A 27,520-nucleotide genomic window follows, 5' to 3' on the forward strand; every position below is an offset into this window, starting at 1 on the left:
CTCTTCTGAGTCACAGGCACTCAGCCCCAATTTGAAATTTGGCCAGAGCACACTGTAGATGGTTCTCATTTGATCCTTTTTTCTAATTTTATTTTTTTCATCTCAGCTTAGCCATATTTAAAAAATAAATCAGGATGCCAAAAGCCACTTTCTAAGATGAATGCAGTCCATCACATCTCCTGGGAAAATCACTCATGGAGGGAGAGCCTGTCCTCCCTCTCCAGACCCTGCATTAGAGTTACAGAATGCTCTAGGTTTGAAGGCACCTTAAAGATCATTTTTTCCAACCTCTCTGCCATGGGCAGGGACTCCTTCCACTAGCCCAGGTTATTCCAAGCCCCATCCAACCTGGCCTTGAACATTTCCAGGGATGGGGCAGCCACAGCTTCTCTGAACAACCTATCCCAGTGTCTCCCATCCTGACAGGAATTTCTCCCTAATATCCCATTTCACCCTGTCCTCTTTCAGCTTGGCACCATTTCCCCTTGTCCCACCAGGGAAAATCCCTCTCCAGCTCTCTTGAGTCCCTTTAGGCTCTGCCAGGTGCCCTAAACTCTCTCTGGAACCTTCTCCAGGCTGAACAACCCCAACTCTCAGCCTCTCCCTCCAAGCTGAGGAGCAGCTCTGGCTTTTTGAGCAACCCAGGGCTTGGCAGAGGATGCTTTTAACACGATTTCCTATTTATTTTATTTTTTTTTTTTTTGGTGCCTGTCCCTAGCAATGCACAGATAGGAGATTTTGGGGTGCCCGAGGCTGCTCCGGGGGGCTGCACAAAGGGATGCGGAGGGGGAGGTTTGCACCTGATCCAAGCATCCCGAGGGAAGGGATCGGAAGGGATGGGAAGGGATGGGAAGGGATGGGAAGGGATGGGAAGGGACAGAGCTCCGGGCTGCTCTCTGAGCCTGGGGCGGCGCAGGGAGGGGACAGCTGCCACTAGATGGCAATGCCGGAGCGGCACAGGGGGGCTGTGACACAGGGATCACCCCGGAGGGGACAGCCCCGTGTCTCCGGTGATGTCTCCGGTGATGTCGTGCCCTCCACGTGGCTGGGAGAGGTGGGGAAAAAGCAAGGATGGCAATATCGGCGTGAGAATCGTGGAATCGTTTAGGTTGGAAAAGGCCTTTAAACTCAGCCGGTCCAACCATTTAACCCAGCTGTGCCCAGGCCACCACTCAAGCGTGTCCCCAAGTGCCACTGTCACCCCAAGTGCCACATCTGCACGTCTTTCAGATCCCTCCAGGGATGGTGACTCCACCGCTTCCCTGGGCTGCCTCTTCCAGGGCTTTTGGGGAAAGCACCTTTCCTAAAATCTGCTCTGAGCATCCCCTGGTGTGACCTGAAGCTGTTTCCTCTTGTTGCTGTCATTTGTTGCCTACAAGAAGAGACCAACCTTCACCTTGCTACAGCCTCCTTTCAGGAGCAATAAGATCTCCCCTGGGCCTCCTTTTCTCCAGGCTGAACCCCCCTCTCAGCTCCCTCAGCTGCTCCTTCTCAGAGCTTGTTGAGACTGGAGGAGTGTTAGCCTGTCTCTGTAAAACCCAGCGCATCCCCAGCGCCTTCCTGTCCTGGCACCCACTGTTCCCTGTCTTCTCGCATTTCCTCCAGTGACAAAAACCCAAACAGCCCCACAGAGCTGGCTCTGGATCCCTGTGCCACGTTGAATCATGTGGGCATCAGCCACACTTCTCCCTGACTCACAGATCCCAGCCTGCTGGGTGAGGGTCAAGATGAGAACAGCAATAAACATCCTGGGAAACAGAGCCTGCATCTCTTGGCATAGCCAGAGACTTTTTTTATTTCCTTTTGGCTCTCAATCTTCTCTTAAGGAGATGCTTTCTCATAAATATCCCATCCTTTAGCACCGTCTGAGCAGGAGAGAGGCTCCCAGCAGGGTCATCCTGCGCTCTGCTCTGCAGCAGCGAATGTTACAGTAGGGGTGAGAGCCAGCTCTGGCTCCAGGGGACAGCCTGGTGCCCCAGCAGAAGTGCCCAGGTAAGGGGTGCAGCCCTGCCCTAAGGGAATGGAGGAGGAAGGCTGCCTTCCTCCCCCTCAGCCCCTTGCTCTGAGCCAGGCAGGGGATGCAGGGGCAGATTCCCCATCCTCCTCTGTGGGTACCACACAGAGCCTGAATGTTTCAGCTGGGGATGGGAGAGGGCAGGGGGGAGCAGGAGCGGGAGCAGGAGCAGGAGCAGGAGCTCTGCAAGGCTCAGGATCTGCTCCTGGCAATCGGCCCAGCCTCAGCCTCGGGCTTAATTAACGGTGCCTTAAAGGGCTGAAAGGTGGGAAGAGCAGCATCGCTGCCCAAGCTGCGTTGGTGGTGGTGGTGGGGAGGAGGAGGAGGAGGTGGGGTGAGCTACAAATAATAATTGATTCGTTTAGGGCAGTGTCTGAATCGAAGGGACTGTAATTAGTCGGTGGCTGCAGTGGCCACCTCCTTGCCTCTTGTTAGCAGAATGAAAAGCCAGGGTCACTCTGGCTGGCTGGTGGCCTGGGAAGTGTTTTGGGAGGGATCTGAGTGCCTCTGCACTCAGGGGACTTGCTGAAAACCCCCCAGGGTAGCCCATTTGGTTATCAAGACCCTTGGAAGGAGAGAATTAAGAGGGGATGCAGCAGCTGGGTGTCACGGAGAGCTGGCGGGCTGAGGTTGGGGCAATGATCCCATAGCCCATTTTGCTCCTCTGTTATCTTGCTGAGGAGCACCTGGTCCTTCCTCTTTCTCACCCAGACAGCCCAAGGGCTCCTGGCAGTGCACCCATGAGAGGCTGGGCCAAAAAACGAGCCCTGTGGCCCTTCAGCTGCTGTAGTGCCCATGGAGTGGGAACATCCCTGGCCAGGCATTGTCAGGCTGCAGGGAGGGAGAAGCCCTGGCCCAAATGAGTTAATGATTTTTGTGGTTAAGAGCTTGACATATTTTATTTGTATTTTGATGTATTTATTTGGTTTTTTTTTCAATTTAAATGCCTCAAGCAGTCCTGGCTGCCCCACAGCAGGTGAGAAGGATGGGGCAGCAGCCACTGTGTTTGCAGAGCAGGTTGTTGGTGGGGTGGACAAGGGAAGAGCGTGACAGGGACACTGGCTGGAGCCACGGGTGGTCTGCTGGTGGGAAATGCAGGTGGCGAGTGCCACAGGCCCTGGGGCACAGGCTCTGTTGGCCTGGGGGCTCAGCGGGAGGGGTGGGGGACCCTGCGTGTGAGCAGCTCACAGGGTGTGTTGTGTGCTGTGCCCTGCCTGGTGGGTACAGAGGACTTGGGGACACCCCTGGGGGTCTGGGGGTACCCCGTGTGTGTGCCAGGAGGGCAGGGTGGGCTCCCCAAAGGTGGGTGGGTGGGCAGGCAGCCCCCACAGCGGGGCACAGGGGAGCCTGGGCACCCCTGGGTGACCTTGGCACACCCGTGGCTGCAGCATCAGCAGTGTCCCCAGTCCCCTGCCCTTAGTGGGGTGCCTGGAGGGGGGGGAGCAGGGTCAGAGACACCCCCCAAAACCCCCGTGGAAGCTCCTGCAGGGACACATCCAGCCCGGCTTGTTTACACCTCCTGGACGAGCCGCTGTTTCCCCCAGACAACATCGTGTGTCAAAAAGGAAAATAGCGAGGTGTGGAGGCTCATCTGTATGCGAGTGAGCAGGAGGGCACTCCCCGGGCACCCGCCGGCACCGGGCGGCTCCGGCGGGGAGCTGGGAGCCTCGAAGTGTCCCGGGGATGGGGGGAGGATGCTGCATGTGGCCAGAGAGAGACGCTCGGCTCGGGCTGAGCTGGGGTGGGTGGGATATGCAGGGAGAGGAGAGCCCCCCACCCCTTGCTCCCCAATTCAGCCACTCACCTAGGAGCACCCGTGTGCTGGAAAGCCCTCTGCAGCCAGGGCGGGGGGGCGGTGGGTGGGTGGCTGCGTGTGCTTCTGGCAGGGTGGGGGCTCTCCCATTGCCTTTGTTCCCTTCAGACCCACCCCTCGCCTCTGATTTTCCTTTGCGGCAGCTCCCGTGCTTGCCAAAAGAACGCACTGGATGGAGCGAGGGAGCGAGCCGGGCGTGTTGCGCGTGTGTGCGCGCCTGTGTTGCCACTGACTTCATTAAAGCGAGCTGGCCCCGAGCTGCAGAGCCTCGCCAGCCTTTTAATTTCGTGGCCCGGCTCCTTGCGGGAAGCCCACGCCGCCTTTGCGTGCTCCTGCCCCGGCAGCCGAGGGCCGGGCATCCCTCGGCCAGCGCAGGGGGCTCAGCCCCTCCGGCCCTGCCCGCTGCCCCAGCGAGCCGGCAGATGGGCGGCCGGGCTCCCGCAGGATGCTGAAGATGGAGTCGGGAGGAAGGAGTTGGACACTTGGCTCCAACTAGGCTGGACCACGCTGCAACCTGTTCCCCCGGCCGCGGCTGCTGCTGTGCTGGGTGCTGTTCCCAATCGTGCTTTCCTTTTGGCCGCGGGGACATCGCTGCCCGGCGGGCTTGGGGGGCTGGAGGGAGCTGCTTTGGGCTTGGGGCGCTGCGGGGAGGATGTGGCTGGCTTTAACCCCTCGCTTCGTGGTGGGAAGGTGCTTAGGGACCGAGCGGCCTGGGCTGGGCACGGAGGAGGAGGAGGAGGAGGAGGAAGGCTGGCTGCCCGCCCCGCTGCCCGATTCTGGGGGGGGGGGGGGGTCGGGGGCTCGGCTGCCCCCCGTGCCGTGCCGGAGGAGCTGAGCCCGTGCCTGACGCTGCCGCCTCTCCTCCACGCGGGTCCCTGCTTCCCCCGGAGGGATGGAGGAGAGACGGAGCTGAGCATCACCCGGAGAGGAGGAGGGGGCTGTGGTTGGGACTGCGCCCCGCAACCCCCTCCCTCTTCTCTCCCACCCCCCCTCCCCCCACCCCCCCCCGCCGCCTCGGTGCTGCTGCTTTGGCTCACCTGTGTGTTTTCTTCCAGGATGGCTCGCTTTGGGGAGGCAGTGGCCGGCAGGCTGGGCTCCGGAGATGGGGGCTCCGACCAGAACCGGAGCCGGCAAGGAGCTCCTGCCCCTGCGGGAGGGAGCCCGGGAGCCTTCAAGCAAACCAAAGCGCAGCGAGCCCGGACTATGGCTCTGTACAACCCCATCCCCGTCCGGCAGAACTGCTTCACCGTCAACAGATCGCTCTTCCTCTTTGGGGAAGAGAACATAGTCAGGAAATATGCCAAGAAGCTCATCGACTGGCCATATCCTTTCTGCAGCCCCTGCCAGCCCCCACCTTTGCCGCCCGGATTTGCCTCGGTGGCCGCCCAGGACACGCGTGTGTGGCACTATCGGGCAGGTAAGGTGTGCCGAGAGGGGTGCTCCGGCCCCTGGGGATGCTCTCCTCGCCCTGTTGCTGCTTCTCCTTCTCTCTCCCCGGCTCTTTGCCTGCTCCTGACAGGATCTGAGCCCTTTCTTCCCCCCTCCCGGGAGCCCCCCGCAGCCCCTCCTGAGGTTTGGATTTATTATCCCCCCCCGTGCTAATAGGGACGTGTGCTCTGATCCCTGCGTGCTTTGGGATGCTCTGTGTGTGCGCCTGGGGAGGCGTGGGGAGGGGGGGGGGTAGTGGCCTTTTCTCTGTGCCTCGATGTCTTGTGGAGTTTTGTCACTCCACCCCACCCGGAGCCACCTGGGAACTGTGGCTGCTGGGTGGTGGCTCTGTCCCTCCTGTGCGTGCCCTCTTTGCTGCAGATCTCTGTGCCTGGCAGGGGCACGGCCGTCCTCGCCCCGCAGCCCCCGGCCCCCCACGGTGGCTCTGGGAACTGGCTGCCCCCTCCCTGCGGCAGAGGGAAGGATGTTGGAAACCTCTGCCTGTGCCCCACGGCCCATTCTGGGGAGGCTGGCACATGGTTTTATCCCAGGGACCCCTCTCCTAGCACAGGGTGGAGGGTGCAGATCTCTCCCACTCCTTCCCCTGTTCCTCCATCCTTTCATACCTCCCCACGCACCTCTCTCTCCTCCCACCCTCCCTGTGGGTGCCCCTGGCTGCTGCCCAGCACCACAGCTCTCAGCCCCACACCAATCTGGCCTCAGTGCCTGCTTGCCCCCCGAGACACCCCCTGGGAGAGGCTGAGGCTGGAAACTTCAGCTTTGGCTGTAGGAGCCTCCCGGTGCCGTGCTCTGCAGCAGAGATTCCATGCAGCTCCTGCTGCTGCCGCTTTCTCGCCCTGCAACTTGTTGGTTGAGTTCCTGGCTCCTCTGGTGGGCATGGGAGAGCTTTCCCTGGTGCCAGGCGGCGATGCTTAGGTTTGGTGCAACAGGTACCTCGGGGGAAAGCCCCAGGTGAGGCCCAGGGAGGCAGGACAGGTCACACACCCCGCAGGGCACGGCAGGGGAATCGTCCCTTTGCGGCTCCGACACGTCAGGTCAATCCTCTGCCAAGCTCCTGCCTGGGGAGCTGTGACATCTCCAGCCTTGAAGGGGTGACCTGGGCGTGAAGGAGCGGCTTGGAGGGGTTGAATTCCCCGTGGCATCCCCGAATCTGCCCCTCCTGGCAGCACCCACGGGGTGGGTGGCCGCAGGAGCGCCGGTGCGGTGGCGATCTCGGGGACGTGGCGGCTCAGCGCGGAGCCCTGCAGGGCAGCGGCCAGGCCGGCTGCCTGCTTTTCCAGAATATGCCAAATTATTCCTTGTGCTTTTCCAGCGCGGTGTGGGAGGGCTCCAGCCCCTCTGGCTTTTGTTGGGAGGCAGAAGGAGCTGGGGTGCTGACACTGGCCCGGCACTCCCGGCGTGGGCTGGGGTCCCGTGCCGGTGTGATGTCTCATCTCCAGGCAGCCGCTGTCTCCTAGAGACTGGAGCTCCACCACCACACGAGCAGAGCTCCCCAGCATTATTCTCCCCTGGAATTTGCAATGCATGAGGGAGATGGGCTCATTTTGTATTTTTTTTTTTTTTTTTTTCCAGAAGTAAGTGACATATTCCCATGTGAGTGCTGGGAACAGGCGTGCTCCAGGCGCGGGAGCTCAGCGTTCCTGCCTATCCCCCGCCTGGCTGCCATCTCTTTCCAAGAAAAACGCATCCACCCTGGATGTTTCTCTGCACCACTGGAGTTTTGAGGGCTTGGGAACGCGCAAGGCCTTTGGGTGATAAGTTTGGTTAGGCTGGCCAGGCCGGTTGTTCCCATCCTTGCAGTTGTAGCCTGGCAGAGGCAGCTGGTGCCTTTTGGAAAGGCCAGGAGAGCACCTCAGCCTCCTGGCCTGGAGCCCATGGCATCATTCCTGGGTGAGGAATGATGGGGAGGAGAGCATTGGATCTTGGCCGTGGTCAGTAGGAGCTGCTGGCCTTGGGAGGGCGATGGGCCAGTCCTGGAGCCGTGGCTCAGGGTGGGCACAGCACCGAGGAAAGCCAAAGGGGCTGGAGAGGAGCTCAGGGCGGAGTGGAGGCTCTTCTTCACCCAGCTCTGGTTGACTAGGTAATAGGGCTAAAAATATCTGGTGATTCAGGCCTGGATATCTGCTGGGTAACTGTGTAATTATAACCAGCAGCCTCTGCAGTTTGGCTTCCCAGTGTAAATAGGGATGATGCATGGAGGAGAAGGAGGAGAAATACGAGCAACTGGGATTGGGATGCAGCTCCATGGGAGGCAAGTCTTTGCTGAGTTCCTCTCTGGAAGGCCCAGTGCCTTGCCTACGCCAGAGCTGCTCTTTTCAAACTGGTCCTGCCCAAACCATGGGGCAGCTGTTGTTTTGGCTGGAGGAACATCTCCTTCTCTTCTCCTTGGCAAACGCAGCCTTGTCCTCCTGCCTGCTCTCCTCCTGCTGATGGCCAGGCCCTTCACCCTGATTTCATTTGTTTGGCTGCCTGGAAGGCTCCAATTCAGTTAGTACACGAGATGGGCTGCAGCTCATCTATATCTGCTCCGTTCCTCATCCGCTTAATCACATTTGACCTGGATAAGATCCCTCTCCCGCCCCAGAAAGGCCAGATGACATTGTGTGGCTCTGGCTGTGTCCCCAAGGACAGCATCTGGCTGCAGGCTGCCCACTGCACCTACCCCTGGTGTGGCAGGGACAGACGACATCCATCAGGACCTCGCTGTTCCCTGTGGTGAGGGATTTCACCTATCTTGGCCCCTTTGAGGACCAAATTTGGTGCTGGGCTGGCCTGGAGCAGCTGGAGTGCCCTCAGAGCCCCAGGGCACATCCCCATCCCAACAGCCAGGGGGATTTTGCTCCATGGGAAGCACACCCATGAGTGGCTGAGTTGTTTTGCTCAGCAGAGCTCTCACTGTGACCCAATGCTGCGTGGGCAGCGCCCCTCGGGGACCCCGCTGATGTCACACCCCACCTGGCCAGGCATCTCCTGCACCTTGGCTTCCCCCCAGCCCAGATCCCGCCAGGTTTCTCCTTCCCAAGGGAAAAGCCTGCGCCATGTCGAGCCATCCTTGGGCAGCTCCATCCTTGCGCTCCCCAGGAACATTTTTTTCCACCCTCCCCCTGCTCCCAGGCTGTTTTCTGTGCCCTCCATTCATCAGATTTTAGAAGGTTTTTTTTTGGGGAGGGGCGAGTAGGTGTAATGGCAGGTCCATCTTTTTGACAGCCGGGGAGAGCGAGGCTGCCTGTCAGATGGTGAATTTAAACAGAGGCAGCTGTTGTCATGGTGATGCCAAGTTGCATCCTGTTGCTGTGGCAACCAAAGTTAAAAAACTGATGTTAAGGCAGGAAAATCACATGATGTGGTCCTTTTTTGTTTAAAAAAAAAAAAAAAAAAAAAAAAAGGAGGAGGAGAGGAGAGAGATTTGATTTCCAGGGTGAGGTGGGGGAGAAGGAGACGCTTCTCCATGGAGCTGTTTGCACGTGGCAGGCAGGCATCCCACATCCCGCATCCCGCATCCCTACGGGAGTGGCAGCAGTGTGGGCAGCTCTGCCCAGTTGGACTTCTGGCTGTCTCTGCCTTCGCTTTAACCCCTGATGGAAACCAAAGCTCTGCATTTTTGAGCCATCAAAGCAGCAGCAGCTGTGGCTGCAGAGGGGGAGCGTGGTCTCCTGTGCCCGTGCGGTGGGGTTGAGGTGGGCTGGGTGCTCCAAGCGCAGCCCAAGCCCATGTTCACTCTCCCGAGTCTCTCTGTAGCAGGCACACAGCAGCTGGCTCATGTTCAAAGTGGGAGGATTTGGGGTCTGGATGTCACTTTTTGTCAATCCCCCCCCCCAGCATGGGTGGGCTGGGAGCGCTGGGTGGCAGGACACAGAGGCAGAGACAGCCGTGAGGGGCCACAACTCTGTGAATAATTTTATCCATGGAGGGAAATCCCTTGTGTCATCAGGGACCAGCCAGGGAGGTACTGTGGGGATGGGGAATCCCAGAGTTGAATTAGGGCGACTCACAGGCTTTGCTCTACTTGGCACTTTTGTTTTTTTCTTGGAAATCAAAAACCTCCCCTGCCCAGAGAGGTTGTGGACTCCCTGGAATTGTTTAGGGTCTGGTGGGGTGGGGCTCTGAGAAACCTGGTCTAGGTGAAGAAGTCCCTGCTCACTGCAGGGGGTTGGAAGCAGATCACCTTTAGGGTCCCTTCCAACCCAAACCATTCTATGATTCTGTGAAAACTGCCTTGGAGAGAAGGTGCTCTCTTTCCTGCTGGGGTGTGGAGCTGAGGCTGGAGCATCCTAAGGGTGGCTCCTTTGTCCTGTGGTGCCGTGTGTGCGTGGGACAGGCAGCAGTGCTGGGATGGGGACCAGCAAGGTGAAGTCCACAGGTGTAGGAATTGGGTCTTTTTCTAATCTGGGGAGCAGGGAAAGCCCCCTCGGAGCAGCAGGTCCCCAGGGAGCTGTGGGGAGAGGTGGGAAATAGAGACATGACTTTCTAGGAGATGTTGGAACCTGGATGATGCAGGCATGGACAGAGCTTAAGTTGCTCCTGCTCTTTTGGTGGCACTGAAGGTAGGATTCCCCAGTTCCCCGTGTGGCCTCACTCCTCTGGCTCCTCTGCTCCTTCCCCACCTGCCTGCCCAGGAGTGGAGAGAAGGGGCTGGGAAGGGGTGGGATGGAAGGGAGCTCTCCATAGCTCCTGTCCTCGCCTGCATCCGGGGAGGGATTTATCTTGGACCCAGCCTCCTGTGGAGATTGTGTCACTGTCCCATCAGCACCATAAACACATCTCCAGGGACTGGAGCTGGGCTTAGCAAGATGGGGAGGAAGGTGAAGAGGAAGGTCACAGCTGGAAGATTTGCCGGTGGCTGAACATCTTCCTGACAGCGCCACCAAGGAGCTCCAGCTCCAGGTGGCCTGGGGGATGTCCCCATGGCCTGGGGTCGCTGTCCCCACCTCAAAAGGCAGCAGGAGGGAAGCGTGGAGCTGCAGGTGTGGCGTGCACAGGGATCGGCCGAGTTGCTAAGGAAACAAGTCAACGGTGCAGGGGAGAGAGCATTGGGTAAAGGAGATAAATCAATAAGAAAACCTATTTTTATCGGCTCCCTAATGATCCTCCAGGAGAAGCCAGAAGGAGGAGGAGGAGGAGGAGGAGAAGGCTGGAGGGAGATGGGCTCTCATTACTGGGCCTGGAGGGAGGAGAGGGCTACTCTGCATTTTGGGTGGCTGAGAGGTTGTGTAATTATTCATCTGATGTGGGAGAAAACAAAGTGCTGGTGGAGGGCTGTCCTGTGGGCTCCAGCCCTGACTGGGAGGATGCTTGCTTGGCAGAAGTAAAGAGTGGGGATAAAATATCCCTCAGTTCAGCCAGATGTCCCTTGGGAGGTTCTTTTCCTCTTGGTCCCTCAAAACCTGACACAGCTGGAGCTGTGGGGGCTGGTTTCCATGGGGCTGACCTGGATGTCATAACCCAGGCTGGGCTCCTGAGAAACCAGGCCAGCAGGGTTTGGGGAATCACTTTTGGCAGTGTCCTCGTGCTCAGGTCACTGCTCTGGGGGGTGATCGCCCTTCTAGGCTCTGCCAGGTGGGACAGGGGTCTGAGCACCCTGGCCCAGTGGGAGACATCCCTGTCCATGCCAGGTTGGAACAAGAAGGGTTTTTAGGGTCTCTTCCAACTCAAACCATTCCCTGATTCCACGATATCTGTTCACCCACTTGCTGGAGGTGGAGCAGGAATGTGATCCTGTGCAGGGGGGGTGTGACAGACGTGCATCATCCTCATGCTTTGAACCAGATTTTGGGGCCAGGTGGTCCTAAGAGCCCCCAGGAACTTCTGAGCAGGGCTCCCATGCTGCTGCAGTTGGGTTATTCCCACCTGGGTGTCTCTCCCATGGGAACAGTGGCTGTGGCAGGGAGCAGTGCGGGATGCTGGGCGCGCTGAGCCGCGCCGGGGCGGACAGACGGACATCTCCGCGCCGTCCCCACACTTCTCATCTAGGCAAATGTGCCTGGTGCCTGGGGAGCTGCTGCCCCGCCCCACTAACACGCTGTTTGTCTCTTAAGCCGTGCTAATTGCTCGCAGACTTTCAGGAAAATGATACAAAAAGATCCCAAATAGGCTGGTGGCGCTGGGCCAAGCGCCGCGGTCGGCTGGAGCGTGCGGCCAGAGGTGGGAAGCAGGGAGAGAACATGGCCTTTGCCGGAGCCATGCAGTGAAATATTCACTTCTGTTGAGCCTCTGGGGAAAACTTTTGGAGTCTGGCCCCCCCCTCCCCAAGCACAGGGAGCTGCTCCTGCTCGGTGCCTGGCTGGCAGCAAGGTCTGAGCCTCTCTCTTTGGGTTTGCCTCTAACGTAGAACCATTAATTTCACTTTTAAATGCCATGGATGGATCTTTCCTGGCTCTTCTTCGTACCAGGCTGAATACATCCCAGCTCCCACAGGCTCCCCTTGGCTGCCTCTCCTGGCCATCTCTCTGGGGACCTGTTTCTACGCCCATCCCTGCTCCTCCTGCCTTGCCAGCGTGCCCAGTGTCACTACTGCCATGGTCACTTCATGCTCTCCCATTTTACTGGGACACTGGGGTGTCTTCTCTTGCCTGTGGGCTCAGGACTACTGTTTGAAATCATTTCGCTGTAGCTGGTGGCCAAAAGACGAGGTTGGAAAAGACAAAATGCCCCCTTTTCCCAGGGCTGAAGGGATGGGTGTTCAGGACACCTCCTTGCCTGGAACATGTCAGCGTGAGGGTGTTGGGTCTGGAGAAGCCTGGTGTGGTGGGGCAGGGCTTAGCCAGCTTGGGATGGTGGGAGTGTGGATGATTCCTTCGTGGGCAAGGGATCCCATCCCCTTTCCACAGACACAAGCTTTGGGAAGGTGGCAGTCCTCTCCCTGGGTGGCTGCTGGTGCCGGTGGTGACAGTAATAAAGCTGTTTTGGCATGGAGGGAGCGGAATCAGGGGTGTGCTGCCTGCTGTATTGCTCCACATTTAGCTGTTGAGGACAACAGGGCTTTTTATTGTGAAGAACTGGGCAAGATGGATGGGAAGCTGGAAAGATACGGCCATCCTGTCATTTGGAAGCGCTTTGTTTTCAGAGCTCGGCAGTGGGCCAGGCTGGAGAGAGCTCCGTGTCCCTGCCTCGATCCCGTGAAGCAGAAGGCAGGAGGAAGCTGAGTTTGGGGTGCTTTCCTGGGCGTCAACCTGCCCTTTCCTTCCTCAGGTCCTCAGACACCTGCATCTGCTGCCACTAGTCCTGGCTCAGGGTGGCTCCTGGAGAAGGCTTGTGTAAGGCCCAGACATGGATTTAGGATTTAGGATTGCTCATGAGGGTCCAACCAGACCCTGTTGACGAGGTGCTGCTGCCCCTTGAGGGAGTGGCTGAGCTGGGATATCTCCACAGGGAGTTTCCACCCTGCCTGAAGTGAAGCTCAGAGCCTGTGAATGCTCAGCCAAGTGCTCTGCAGCTTTCCCAGTGCCACCTGGGCCCATCCTGCTGCCCACAGGCTGCTTGGCAAGGGCACAAGGTGGGCTGATCCAGGTCACATCCCCAGGACTCGCGAGGGATGCTCCATCCTCCTCAGCCTGTGCAGGTGCTTCCTCTCATGGGGGCATTTTAGGACAAGGGCTGCCTCCCCTTTCTGAGCCCCATCTCCTGCTGATTTCTGATGGAAAAGAGAAGGAAAACAGGGACATGTCAGCCCTGGCCAGCAGGGAGAGCCTCCCCAAAACTTCTTCCAGGCAAAGCCCAGCCTGGTTGTTCTCGCTTCAAACCAGCTTCTGGGCTCCTAGCACAAGTAGCATCTCTCTCCCATGGGAGTTTTCACCATGACAAAAACTGCTGGTTGATGTCCTGTGAGCTTGGGGAGAAGGGGATGAGGCCCAGCAGGTCTTCAGGAAGGAAGGTTTTGGGGGGCTCTCCCCCCTCTCATTTCCAAACAACACCAAGGTGGGCTTCACCCTCCTGCCTGAGAGCAGCAGATGGATGTTCCCGGGGGGAAAACAGCAGCAGGGGAAGTGAAGGGTGGGCTGGAGGGTGTTGGGGGGTGTCACCCACCTCTTCTCTGCTCCTTAACTCCCCTCCACCCCCTTCGAGTACATGATCCTGGCGACCATCATTGCCAACTGCATCGTGCTGGCCCTGGAGCAGCACCTCCCCGAGGATGACAAGACGCCCATGTCACGGAGATTAGTGAGTACCTCGTGTCCATCCCTCTCTGCCCTGCGCTGGTGGGCTGGGGGCTGAGCCAAGGGCAGCCACACCATCCTACCAGGAAATTTCTTCTGATTTTGGGGTGGCCAGACAGGAGGTTTCTTCTGGGACGAGCTCCTCCAGCCTTCCTGGGGCTGCTATAACATATTCCTTCTCTGTGGAAAGGGTTCAGGAAGGTTTAAGCCCTTTAAAAAGGGGTAGGGAAGGACTGGGCAACCTCAGTGTGTCATAGCCACCCTCTTTTTATTTCTGAGGTTGCTGCTGGCTGAGAAAGGGCTGGGAAAGCTCCCAAAGGAGATGATGGGTCTGGGGAAGGTGGGATGGTCGATGGGAAATTCCTGGTGCGGCGTTTGCTCAGCTTCCCCCTCTCACTGGGTCACTGATTTCACTCTGGCAGGAGAAGACGGAGCCCTACTTCATTGGGATTTTCTGCTTCGAGGCTGGGATTAAGATCGTGGCCCTGGGGTTCGTTTTCCACAAGGGCTCGTACCTGCGCAACGGCTGGAATGTCATGGACTTCATCGTGGTCCTCAGCGGGTGAGTCGGGAGCTGTGGGGCTGGTGGTGGGGTTGGTTGGGCTTGGGGGCTCATCCTGGCGAGGCCATGAGCTCCAGGACATGGGGACAGGCCCTGGTTTGATGTTGTCAGCGGTGTTTTGTTGTCCTGATGAGGGAGGGGAGGATGGTTCTGTGTGCTGGAGGTGCTGTGTTGGCTTTGCTGTGGACACTGACGGTGGGACGAGGTTCCCTCTAGGGGCAGGAGGGCTGGCTCTGAGGCCACCATGTCTAGCTGTCCTCACCTGGTGGCCTCTCACCCACCTGAATGCAAGGCAAGGTGAGGACAGAGTGGTGGTGGCATGGCCTGATGGATGTGATTTGGGAGAGACTCGGGTCAAACCCTGCATGGGGAGAGGGAAAATCTCGTCTCCTCTTGCCTTCCCAAGAACTTTCCAGGCTTGCCCTGGTGCTGGAGGTTTGGGAATGAGGTCTGGGTAGGGTCACATTCCCAGGTGATGCTGCTCATCATCCCAGCGTGCTGGGGGTGGTAGCACACAGAGCTTCACGGGTGCTGCTTGTGTCACTGCTGCTGTCACCTGCCAGGGACATGGCCCAGATTTGAGTCCTGCTTGCAGTGGGCTGGCCTGTCCTGATGACACAGAAACGAGCATTTGGGCTTGTGTTAGCCAACACTGGCAGTCAGCTTGAGTCCCCCAGGGTGTCCCCCTGGGCCCCTCTCTGTGTGGAGTGCAGGTGGTACCTGGATTGTGGCTGTTTCTTTTTGCCTGCTGATGAGCATCACGCTCAGAGGAGCTGGTTTGATGTGAACCATGAGTGCTCCACGGGTCTGAGAGCTCCATGGGCTTTGCTGGGACAGAGCAGCTGCAGGGCTGGCTGGGAAACTGAGGCACGGGAACCAGGCAGGATACCTGGGGTCTCTCCAGAGCTGCCTGCTGCAAAGTCCTGGTTTGCAGGGTGGCAGCACCACGTGGGATGTGACTCCTGGTTGGGTGTTTGGAGGAGGAAGGGGAATGCTGAGCTTCTGCTGGGGTGTGGTGGTGGGTGTCCGTGGTGGAGCCATGCAGGCTGGGACTCTGCACGAGGGGAGGCTCGAGGACAGCATGGCTGGGGACATTTTTGACTCCCTTGGTCCAGTGGGGACCTGGATGGCCTTGCTGGGGAGTGGGACCGTGTCACCTGGAAATGGAGGGTGTGCTGGTGCTTGTGATGGGCAGCGAACAGGCGGCCTGTGGGAGGTGCAGCCCTTGCATGGGAGGCTGCTGCTGCTCTCCCACATCTGCTGAGTGACTCACAGAGAGGGTTCTGTGGCTCCTGGGCTGGGCAGGGGTGCTCACATCCCTGGGGACTGATGCTCACAGCCCTGGGGACTGCACGGGACACACGGTGGTGGCAACAAGAGGGGCTCTTGGCCTCAGTGGGCTGAGTGTTTGGGGTGCAGCTGGGAAATGCCCATCACCTCTGTGCCAGCCTGGGCATCCTTTGGGGCGTGAGCCAAGGGGCAGCAGCGGGCTGGGTGTGGGGACCTCTTCCTGCCCTCCCCACGGCTCTGGGCTTGCTGCTGTAACCGAGCTGGTGCTGAGTCAGCGCTGGGCAATCACTCACTCACAGGAGCCTTGCCAGCTCCTCTCGGTGCCGGGCTCAGCCGGGCCCCGTGCCAGGGAACCAACTGTCCATGGAGGGCTGCGAGCACCGCGCTGGCCGCCCCGACAGGAGGTACCCGTGTGTCCCCCACCACTGCCACTCACAGGGAGCAGCCCTCCAGCATCTGCCCCCCTGAGATCCTGATGTTTGCTCCAGTAGGGTGGAGCCCAGCCCATAAAATGCGCCTTCACCCTCCAGTTTTACCCCAGCAGTGCCTGCTGGAGTGGCCTCACTATTCAATATTCTGTTTCAAATATTCAAATTCTATTGCCTTGTCGGGGCAAATTCTATTGTATGGTGGGTGCAGGAGGCAACCCATGGATTTTCATCCTGGGCTGGTTTTGGGGTCTCTGGGATCAGCTGCTCCAGGTCACGGGCTCCCCAGCACCGTTCAGCTCCTGTTTTTTCGCCCTGCGGCGCTGCCAAAGCTGCCGTTCCTCAGTGCCATGGATGCGCTTCCCATGCAGGAAACTCTCGCCTGTTTAATCTGCTGAATTATTGGCAAATTCCTGCAGCAAATAATCCTTGGCTGGCAAATGACTTGCAAACAGCTTGTGGGAGAAGGTTTGCACTTGGCGGCTCGCTCTGTGTCGGTTGCGTAAGGCGGGCTCCGGGATCGCCTTTGCGGATTCAAACTTTCTGCTTGGCGAATGTAAAAGCGTCTGGACAGAGATTTGTGAGATTCAGTGGCCGTGGGGATCTTGTTGTGGCTTTTGGAAAGGCTGTGGCTGTGGTGGAGGGGAGGTTGTGATGGGAAGTGCTCGCCTCAGGATGCGCTCAGTGGGTTTGGATGCTCATGATGGGCCAGAGGAAATGTCCATGTGAGCAGAACCCATCCCAGGATCTGCCCCTGCGGGACCCAGAGGGAGCCAGCATCACCCTCACTGACCCTCATCCCTCCAGCTGTGACACAGGGTATTGCTGCTCCTTCCTGGACTTGTCTTTTTGCCGTGTATCTGCTGGGAGAGGTCCTTAGTGCAGGTGGCATCGCGGTCGCAGCCACCACGCTGGGATCCCCATGAGCAGTGGGATTTTCTTCACCCTCTCCCTGCTGTAAATAAGCCTACTGAGGGATTTCTCCCATGAGCAGCCTCCTGGGACCTCTTGCAGGAGTGGATGGCACTGACTAGGGTTCAACTGGTGTTTGCTTCTTCTGTCAATAAATCAAAAATTTTTTTTTTTCTCATCTCAGTGGAAATCAACACCCACCTAAAGCTGCCTGATGCTAAAGCTTCCACTGGGGAACTAATAGTCACATTTGTAAACCTGCTCTGTTTGTAACCTGTGGTTTCCAAATCATCACTGCTGCCTGAAAAAACAGCCTGTTCTCCCCCAGCTAAAAATAATTTTATATGAAAATGTGCATTACTCGTTCTGAGGCAGAACCAGTGAGGGGAACATCTGCGTTTCCCCTGGGGTTTGGGGGTGCTCACCTTGTCTCTGCCTGAACCAGAGCCAGCTGGGTGCTGGAGCTGGACTTGGGACCTGCTTGATGCAGCATGACCTGGACCAAAAAAGGGGAAAATGGCTCAGAAATGGTCAGAAAGGGTGGAGGAAGGTTGGTGGCCTCTTAATCATTAAAAAAATTAAAAGTGGTCTTAAGAAGGTGAGGCTGAAAGAGCTTCAGCCACCAGCAGCTGGAGCATGAGCTCCTTTAGGGTGCCATTAGGAACAGAGAACAAGGACCCTACAGCTGCCTGCTTCGTCCTACACCCTGCTTGATGAAATAGGAAGGGTTAAACTCCCTCTGCAAATATCCAAGTGGGTGTGTGCTTCACACACTCCTGAGCATCATCAAAGCACCACTGGCTTTTTTTTTTGTTATAGCAGTAATACAATAACACGTGAGAGGTGAAGGGGTGGGGGAAGGCAAAAAAAAAAGCCCAAACGGGAATCAAAAGGCCCTTGTGAAGTTGTTCTGCTCAGGATCACTCAGCAGCCACTGTAAAAGCTGGGTAAATACTAAAAAAGCCAGGGTCACTAAAAGGAAGCGCTGCCATCAGGGTTTTTGGGAGAGTTTAACAACAGCTGCTACACCTGGGCGCCTTTTGTGAAACCCTTGGGCATGGTGGTTTTCATTAAAGGCTTTTGTGGGGTGGAGAGTGGCCAAGGGAAAGCAGGAATGAAGAATTGCTGGCGCTGCCTGCTATGCCCTTAGCAAAGCCAGAGCCAACCAGAGCCAACCAGCCTGTTTGGCTCTCCCAAATCCTATCCCAAAATCCATCGTCCTCCCCCTGCAAAGCCAAGCAGCAGCTGCGGGTCTGGTCTCTCTCTCTGACCTCCCAGGGAAATCCTGTGCCCTGATTTCCTGCTGTGAAGCAGGGTGGAATCATTCCAAGGAAGGTGGATTCCTGCTGTGCTGCAGGGTTGCAAGGTGAGCCCGGGGATGAGGTTGGCTTTTTTGCTTGTTTTGACGCTGCCTGGATTTTGAGATGACTTGTCCCAGCAAAGGGACAAGCCCAGGTCCAAAAGCCCAGCAATACTTTGATCACACCAGACAAGACTTTTTCCTCCCTCTTTCCCTCTTTTCCTCTCAGGAGTCTTGGCAGTATCCAACCTGATGCCTGCCTCCTCTCCCACCCCTTTCCTTTCAGGACAATTAGTAAGATGTTTGGTCTTTTGTTTGGATGAATAATTAATTTCCCAGCTTGGTGAATGATTCATGTGCCATATGCCACGGCCCTGGGACGTGCCCGACACTGGCACCTCGCACGAAGGGCAGCGCTGCTTCCCTGGCTGGCTGAGGGGACAGAGATGGGGGAAAAGGCTTCCCTTTGCTGGAGATGGAAGGGGGAGATCCCTGGGGAGGCAGAACTGCTCTGGCTTTGGGGGTGACAGGCATCCCTCCTTCTCCCGGCGCAGGATCCGGCCCGCGTGCCGCTCACGCGATTCCTGGCTCCATCCTTCCCGGCTCCTCTTCCCCACCCGCTCGGTTTCCTGGAGCTGCAGAGTGACTCAGTCCCTCCCACGTGGCTGCTGGTCCCTGGGGGCACTGCCTCCCCTGCCAGGCACCCCTGGGGCTCCTGCTGCACCCCGACATCCTCACAGAGCTCCTGCTCTGCGGGGATGCCCTCCTTGGTCCGTGGGGTAAAGCCTTCCTTGCACTGCCACGCACCTCGCTCCAGGAGATGGGGTGAGGGGTGTAAGCCTCACCTGTTCCTGAGGGAAGAGGACAGGTTGTTTCCTCCTCATCCTCAGTGAGAAGGTGGGATCCCACAGGTGGATGCTCTGGGGTCTCACACCTCTCCCTTGGCAGGAGTTCAGACAGGCTCTGCTGTGGGCTGCCCTCGCCTGCTCTGTGTTTCTCTTGTGGGATCAGCTCCCCCGTCTGCTGCCAGTGGCTTTAGGTTTCCACCAGGTCCTGTATGTGCAAAAGCAGTTTTATCAGCATCATCTCACCCTGCCAAGTCCCGTGTCCCCTGAGCAGCAGTGTGGGGATGGAGGCAGGAGGGACACGTGGGGTTTGGCCAACCCGCAGGGTCCAGAACAGGGGATGCTCCCTCATGCCACAAATCCTGGGGGCTTCTCTGGGAAGGGGTGGCCTCGGGGGATCATTTCACCCCTCAGATCCAAGGCTGGTAAAGGCAGATTTTGTCCTTCAGCCTCATCACACCGCTCAGGGAGTCACTTGTGCCCATCCAGACCTCCCCAGGCTGCTGGGAGGGGCGGGAGCAGGAGTTTTGCAGCAGCTCAATCCACCTGGGTCACAGCCCCGAAACCTAGAAAGAGCAAGGGAAGGTGATGGAGGCTTTGACGTCTCTCTGAACTGTGCCAAGGGCAGGACTTGGCTCTGGTGTCCCTGTCCCTTGGTGTCCCCAAGGCTGTGCTCTGCTGTGGCTTCCTCAGAGTGGGTGACCCAACCCCGCTGGCCCTCCCTTGAGCCAGGCTGGGACCCGAGAGCCTTGAGAACGTCCTGCTACACATGATTCTGCCTGCAGAGAGGGCAGAGATGGACTCACCCCATGGATTCAGCCCCAGAACAGGGCAGGAATGGGGTGAATTCATCAGGTAACTCACTTTCTGTCAGCCGCTTGACCAGTGTATTAATTATGAAGTAGTCTCCCTCGTAGAGTCAGGTGGCAGTGCAAGCCTTCAGGGGCCTTTCCACTTAATTATAAATATTAATTTGCATGTCAGCCAGCACCCTGCCTGCCCCAGATTTTGGGCTGAGATTAGTCTGTCTCAGCCTGTGCCTCTCTCCAGGCAGCACACCCTTTGCTGGGACAGTTTGTCTGCGTGAGCTTCAGCAGAGCTCCCTTCCCTCCAGTGCTTGAGAGGGGCTCAGTTTGGGGTTGAGGGAGGGTGAATCGAGGGTCAATCTGATAATTTGGGGTTCAACCTTTGCTGGGGGTGTCTGGTGTGAAGCTCTTTGCAGTGTGGCCTGAGCTGTGTGTGCTGTTCCTTAGGGCTGAGGGCTGCTGGTGGGATGGGATGGGATGGGATGGGATGGGATGGGATGGGATGGGATGGGATGGGATGGGATGGGATGGGATGGGATGGGATGGGATGGGATGGGATGGGATGGGATGGGATGGGATGGGATGGGATGGGATGGGATGGATGGGATGGGGATGGGAGCCCAGCAATGCACAGGCACAGGGGGCACCATGGGTGTTTTAGAGTAGGATAGTGCCCAAATTCAGCGTTGACTTCACGTGGGCAAGGTCATCGAGCATCGCTTGTGCTTTGCTCTGCACAGTCCCAAAAAAGCAGGGAATCCTTTAAAATGAGATTGTTCTTGGGGGTTTTTCTCCTTCTTTTGACCCCTGGGGGAAGAGATCTAAAGGTGCAGGTCTTCATCTGGAGGCGAGGGTGTGTGCTCTGCTCAGCAGCTGCGAGCTGGAGTGGTGCTGGGGGCTGAGCCGGGCTCTGCTGAGCCCCAGAGCCCGCAGGTGTGTTGGCCCTAGTGGGAACTCACCCTCCTCCCCAGAGCCTCCAAATAAATAAAATAAAATAATCATCCTGGTTGCAAACACAAAGCACTGGATTATTATTTTTTCCTCTCCTGAAAGAGTGTTTTTGTCTGCTGGTGATTGCTCACTATTCAATTATACTTCGAGGGATTAGCATATATTTCCCATCCTGCCTCCTCTCTCATTTGCATCCTTCCATAAGCTCCTCTCTGCTCTTTTCTCCACCTGAAGTCTCTCTTCCCCCTTTCCTCTGAAGTAAAACTAACCCCTTTGCCTGGGTGACCTATAAAAACGCCTTCACTTTTTTTTTTTTCCCCTTCTTTTTTTCCTCCAGTACATATGATGAAAAGCATGAGATCACTGGGATTTTTATAGCCTAAATCTGGCAGCTTTTTTCAAATAACTTGGATGGTGAGATGTAATTTTAGTTTGGGTCCTTGCCTAAAAATAAAGAATAATTATTAGCACATCAGACGTGGATATTGTGTGTGATCGAAAAGGGTTTAAATTGTTCTACAGATACCAGAGCTGCTGCCCTGTGGCAGCACAAAGGTCTGTCACAGCCCGAGTCCCATCTCAGGAGCTGTGAGAAACCTTAATTCAGAAACTGGAAGCTCTGCCTGATACGGCTTAAAAAAATAAATAAATACTAAATTATTAATAAAAGGCACGATTAGAGGGTTAATAAACAATTGACAGGTGAGATATGATGCAGCAAGGTGTGTTTTGGAGCATTGGATTTAGAATTAGCCATGATGTGAACGTGGTGTCTGGTGTGAAGAAGAAGATGAAGCTTGGTTATCCAGGAGAGGGGATGTGTGTAACTTCCAGCCACGGAAAAGCTTGGGAAAAGCAGCCTCCAGAAGCTTGGTTCGCTTTTCCCAGCCACTTTATTATATAGCCACTTTATTAGGTGTAAGGATGCTGTCCTGGTGCCTCTGCCCTCCCCAGGAGCCACGGCTGCACCTGCAGGAGGATGTGTCACAGCCCTGGGTCAGCTTTTTGTCACCACTCGGGTGACAGGTCTGAGTGCCACCGCCTCGGTCTGGTGATCTGGCCAAACCTCCTTCCCCAAGAGCTCGTGATGTCCCCTGTCCCCCAGCGAGGACAAGGAGCATGTCACCTTGCCACAGAGGAGTCCCATTCTTAGCAGCTAATTTAGAGCGCAGGCAAGGAGTGCCCTGAAATCGCCCGAGCCCTGCCTGGAGGCTCAGCACGGCGGATCCGGAGCCCTTCAAACTAATCTGGGTTAGCCGAGGACTTTTGCAGCCGGGGCGCTCCCAGGTGCTGCTCCTGTCCCGGGGGAGGGGAGCTGAGGCTGCGAGGGCTCCCCCTCCATCGCTCCATCCATCCTGCTCGGATCCCTGGAGAGAGCAGGGAGCTGCCCATCCCAACCCTGCCCTGCTGCCAGGAGCCTTCCAGCTGGGCTGGCTTTGGAAGGGCTGGAGCCTCCATCCTGCCCAGGAGCATCCCCAGCCTCCTGGAGCTTCCATCCTGCCCAGGAACATCCCCAGCCTCCTGGAGCTTCCATCCTGCCCAGGAGCATCCCCAGCCTCCTGGAGCCTCCATCCTGCCCAGGAGCATCCTTATCCTCCTGAAGTGGCTGCTGGGGTCAGCGCCAGGGCTGCTCCTGCCCCTTTGGAAGGGTGGTGGCACTTCAGAGGAGCAAAAGCTGGAGGGTCTCGGGGTCTCCAGCATGATGCTGGCACAGTGTGTCCCCTGTGGTACCCTGCTCTCGCAGGCAGGGTGTGTGAAAGGGTGGGAATGGCTCTTCTCCCTTCCTCATGCTGCTCAGTGCTTTTTTTGTGCTTATCGATTTTGATCTCGCAGCCAATTCAGCAGCACAGCTCTCCCCAGCCTCTGGGTGCTCCTGGCTTAATTAAGTCCCTTTTCTGCTCTCCTGGCAGTCCTGTGGGCAGCAGGGGCTGGGAGACTGTGTGGAAAAGGGCTCGGGGGAAAGGGAAAGTGCCAGCAAGGGTAAAAGATCCCTGTAAATATTAGGGATAAGCAGATACACGGGGGGCTGTGGGCAATGCATCCCAACTGCTGCTGGGGCCAGGCTGTGACCCCTTGCGCTGGGGCAGGGAGGAAGAGGAGACCGGGAGAAGGAGCTCAAACAACCCGGTTTGCAGTTCCTGCTGCCAGGGTATCCTAGGAAACCCAGCCGCCTTTCTGGAGGGACAGGTTGGTACCTGCTGTACCTCAGGGAGAGGGTGAGAGAAAGAGTGCTAATTGCTCAGCACGCCAGAGAGCTGCTCTGGCCTGTAATTAGATGAATTAGTGGAACAATGACCCAATTTCCACCGGTTTTTGGATTGCTGCAAACAACCCTGAGGGTGCTGCCTCCCTCTGTCCCGTTCTCCTCCCCATCCCCTCCTCTCCCACCGCCTGCTGTTCTTCTGCAGCTTCGCTGCTCCTCGCCCAGCACCTGGGGACCAAGCCTGGATGGGAGAGAGTTCTGCCAGCATTCCTGAGGTGCAGCATCCCTGTTCCCAGAGCAGCTGCAGGGGCCCCTGAGTGTTTCCACTGCTGGGCTCAGTGTGCACCAGCTCCCTCCTGCCCCAGTTTGTTTTCCAGAGATGGGCTTGAAAAAAAAAAAAAAAATAGAAGAAAATCTTTGTGTTTTAAAAGAAAACCTCCGGAGTCCTTCCTGTGCCTGCCGCTTTCCTTCCAAGGTCATCAAACTTTCATTACTATAGATTTTGGAATGTGTGTGAGGTTCTGGGCTCCTCAGCAATCCCAGAGGTGGGATGTGTGGAAAAAGCCAGGGCAGCTGATGGCTGGAGGTGCTGCCACAGGAGCACGGAGGGGAGCGACTCACATCTCCGAGGCGCTGCTCCTGCTCCACCTTCCCGGGAGGGAGGTCCATCCTGTGCGGCCGGGATGAAGGCGGTGTCGGTGGTGTTGAGACCTCACATGGGATCCATGGGCCATGTGGGGCTGTCCCCAGCCATGCTGGGGCTGAGGGGGGCTGCTGGGGCTGAGCCCTGTGTGGCTTCGTCTTGAACTTTGGTGTGAGCATCAAACGAGGCTCGGTGACCTTTGGGAGGGGCTGAATCCCTGTGCCTGCCCAGGGACGTGGTTTTCCTTGTGGCATGAGAACGTGGCACTGAAGTGGCCAAGGGCTTTCCCTGGGATAACTCTGCTCTGTCCCTGTGTGCCCACAGCATCCTCGCCACGGCCGGGACACACTTCAACACCCACGTGGACCTGCGGACGCTGCGGGCCGTGCGCGTGCTCAGGCCTCTGAAGCTCGTCTCGGGCATTCCCAGTAAGTTGGATGCTCCTGATCATCCTCCCATCCGTCCCTGATGTCCCTTGGGTGAGAGGGTTCCTTGTGCCACCTTATGCCACCTCTCCATCTCGTGGGAACTCAGTGGTGGCAGCACTTGGCGTCCCCGGGTGGCACTGTCCCCTGCTCAGCCCGCTCCGTGCTTGCCAGGGCCCGCTGTCAGCTCCTCTTCCCTGGCCAGAAGGTGGTGGGTGGATCCTTTCAGGACTGGGGTTTATTCAGGGGAGATTTCTTGGGTTTTCTTCTCTTTTTGTTGCAAGATTTCATCTGTTGGCACGGGGATAAATAAAGGAACTATGCTGCTGCTGGCACCCGTCCTCCTGTCCCTCCTGCCCTGGGGACAACAAGGGGGACAGAGCTGCACAAGCCATGTCCCACCAAGTCCAGGTGGGGCAAGGACAGGCAGGACATTGGAGTGGGGACCAGAAACAGCCTCTGCTGGGGACTTGCTCTGCAGCTTGGCTTTCCCACCCCTGCAATGGTGCTTCCCTCCAAGATCCTGCTGCCCACAGGGATCCTCCAGGCTGTGCTGGCCTCTTGCATCCCTCTGTTGACTGTCCATCCTCTCTGCTCCCTGCCTTCCTCCTGCCAGAGAGTCCCTTACAGGGGAGGGTTTGCATTGCTGCTCTGAGCCGTGCCTTTTCTCTCCTCTCCCAGGCTTGCAGATTGTCCTGAAATCCATCATGAAGGCCATGGTGCCTCTCCTCCAGATCGGCCTGCTGCTCTTTTTTGCTATCCTCATGTTTGCCATCATCGGCCTGGAGTTCTACAGCGGGAAGCTGCACCGAGCCTGCTACACAAACAATTCAGGTGGGGACAAGGCCTTGGCACCCTCTCCACATCCCACGAGAGGAAAAGAGCTGGGATGAGCTGTCCCTGACCTCCTTTGGCTCTCTGCTGTGTGCTCGCAGGTGAACTAGAGGAGCTGGACCCTCCCCATCCATGCGGGGTGCAGGGTTGCCCCCCGGGCTACGAGTGCCGGGAGTGGATCGGTCCCAACGACGGGATCACGCAGTTTGACAACATCCTCTTTGCTGTGCTGACCGTCTTCCAGTGCATCACCATGGAAGGGTGGACCACAGTCCTGTACAATGTGAGTCCTGCAGCTCCGGGGTGGGGGGCTGGAGGCTGTTGCTATGTGCTGGAAGCTCAGAAGATCCAGAGTTTCCTTGGGGTTAATCCTTCTGGGAGATGGGGGACAGAGGGGTGTGTTCCATGCCTCCAGGCAAAGGGAACCATGGTCCCCATCTCTGACTCGTTGCAGAGAGCAAAACCTCATGGGCATGTCCTGCAGTGGTCCTCCTGCTTGAAGGCTGTCCCTGGGGAGGAATCCTTCCTTGCCTGCTCCTCCTGTGCTCCCCAGGGCAGCTCTGTGAGAGTGGAAATGTTTTCTGGGCACTGCAGACCGGGCAGAGGATGTCTGGTGGCCTGGAAAAGGCTCAGAGCTGGGCTCAGATCCCTTCTCTGGGGCAGGGACAGCATTTCGGTGTCCAGCAGGGAGCTGGGATCTTCGTGCCAATGGAGCAGGGAGCGGCTGGGCTGAGTTCTTGTGGTTTGCAGCTGCTGGGAGCTGCTGATGCCCAAGCCCTTGGAGTGCCCAGAGAGGAACTTGAAGGCAAAGCTGGAAGAAAAGCTCCAGGCGATCCCAGAGCTCCGTATCGCCGTGGGCGACTGGCCATATAAGCATGTTTGAGTTCGTGGGCTAGAAGCAACCGTGCCTGTTCTGTTCCCAGCCTAATTTCAGCATCAATTTTGGCGTCATTGCACCGGGAATGTTTTTATACCCTGGTTCCCATAACGCCCGGGGATTTGCAGAGTGGCGTTGCTCTGCGGGAGGCAAATTGGATGGCATGTGGTGGGGAAACTGCTTCAGGAGGGACTCTGGCTTGGTTTTAAACCCCAGGCCAACGTCAGGCTGTCAGCATTGGGGCCCTCTTTCCTGCTCAGCCTGTCACAGGCTCCCTCTGGGGGTGCAGGGTGGCGTGTGTGGACAGATGGATCGTGAAACCCAGGCTGGAGTAGAAAGGGGAGAGTTCACTGCAAAGGCTTGACCTTTCCACTTGGATTTGGTTTTCCTCTTCCTGAAGGAGATGGCAGTGGCAGGATCTCGCCGTGTCAGTGGGGGAATTAAGAAGGATTGAAGCAGCTGAGCGTTCCGACCGAAAAACTTCAATTTTGTGTCTGTTTCTGGTGTGTCAATGGGATTAGAGACTTACCCACAGCACCTATTGCCCAGGAATAATTGAGTATATAGGGAAAGGTGGTTTTCCAGTGCCCTGGGCAGCTGTTCCCACTGTCATATGTGAATTCCTGTGGCAGCCACCTGCCCTGGGCCCTGCTCTGGTGTTAGTGACCTGCTCCCTGTGTCTCCCTCTTCCCAGCCTCTGCAGCAATCAGCAGCAGCACTCCCTGTGCTGAAATCCTGCTGTGAGGGGATGTGGAACAGACAATTTATGGTCTGGTGGACCTCAGGGGTTTGTTTGAGTGAGTCTGGTCTCCTGCAGCTTGGGGTGTCCTTGCTGGGAAGGCTGGAGCTGATCCCTTCAGAGCCTGGGATTTGCTGATTCATCACCTGGGTCTGAAAACACAGGAGCTGGGAGCTCTGCAAACTGTGCCTACCCTGCAGGAGCCCCTATTGACTACCCTAAACTCTGGGTACCCCTGTGGGGATCCAGATCATCTTCCCTGCAGGATTAGCAAAGCTGGGCAGACGTGCTCTGTCACCCATGTCACTGTCATGCTCTGTCACCACGTTCCCAATGGCCAGGGCCATAAATCAGGTGCCTCCCTTCCCTGTTCCTCTGCAAAGAACCAGCTGTGACTGACCAGTTATGGAAAGGAGCAGGGACCTTCCTTGGTTTTTAATAGAATGAGAGTTGGGGGCCTTGATATCATTAAATGCTGCTGATTCACCTCGAGGGGTGGCCAGAACTGCTGCTCCCAGCTCTGCCGGGCTGCACCTCCTGTCCTCCCCAGGGACTCTCAGGGGGCCTCGTGGTGCAAAGGTTGTGGGTGCTCGGTCCTTTTGCTACCTGGAGACAGAAAAAAATGGATTTCTGTCTTTTTTTCTTTTTTTTTAAATAAAAAGATGAGGGATGCTGTCCCTGGAGGATGCAGGAGGAGGGCTGGAAAACTACAGGGGTGCTTTGCCATCACCTTCATCACTTGGAGCAGCAAGCCAGCGCAGGCTCCTGCTGCTAACCTTGCCCAGCCCATGCCCCAGGTTTGGGGGGATCAGTGGGGAACTCCTCTTTCCCACCAGGATAAAGTGATGGGAGGCTGTGTCCTTGTGGATTAACACTGCAGGGGAGAGGGAGATGGCAGGAAAACCACTTTAGCAATCTCCAAGAAATTGCTTACTATAGAATTCCCCTGTGTGACTGCATCATGATTTTAAGATCTGCTTTTCCACCGTTCTCCCAGGTCCAGGAGTGTGGCTCCTGGAATTTGGAGGCAGCATTACAACAAGCTAATTTCCACATGGATTATTTCATCCATGTGTTTGCTTTTTGCTTTCTTCGTGCCAACTTTGCCTTCATGAAGTAAAAGTCATGGTATGGGTTGAAATAAAAGACTTGTGGGGTGTTGTGGCTTTTCCAGCTCCTGCCCCTGGGAGCCTGGGGGACTTTGATTTATTTTGGAGGGGAGCTGGATTTGGGGACTGCCTCTGTGGTCTGAAACAGGGGCTAAGAAGTATTTTGG

General features: G+C 57.1%; 1 protein-coding gene across 1 annotated transcript in view; it reads left to right on the top strand.

The window, feature by feature from the left end:
* The first annotated feature begins 4,883 nt into the window (after positions 1-4,883).
* Positions 4,884-27,520, top strand: part of CACNA1E (calcium voltage-gated channel subunit alpha1 E) — an 86,665-nt gene continuing 64,028 nt past the window's right edge. Inside the window, exons 1-6 of the mRNA XM_058842826.1 lie at positions 4,884-5,149; positions 13,328-13,433; positions 13,852-13,991; positions 23,694-23,797; positions 24,476-24,628; positions 24,730-24,911. Of these exons, the coding sequence (XP_058698809.1) occupies positions 4,884-5,149; positions 13,328-13,433; positions 13,852-13,991; positions 23,694-23,797; positions 24,476-24,628; positions 24,730-24,911 (951 nt within the window). The remainder of the gene's footprint in view (positions 5,150-13,327; positions 13,434-13,851; positions 13,992-23,693; positions 23,798-24,475; positions 24,629-24,729; positions 24,912-27,520) is intronic.

This window comes from Poecile atricapillus, chromosome 7 (genome assembly GCF_030490865.1).
Source record: "Poecile atricapillus isolate bPoeAtr1 chromosome 7, bPoeAtr1.hap1, whole genome shotgun sequence".
NCBI lineage: Eukaryota > Metazoa > Chordata > Aves > Passeriformes > Paridae > Poecile > Poecile atricapillus.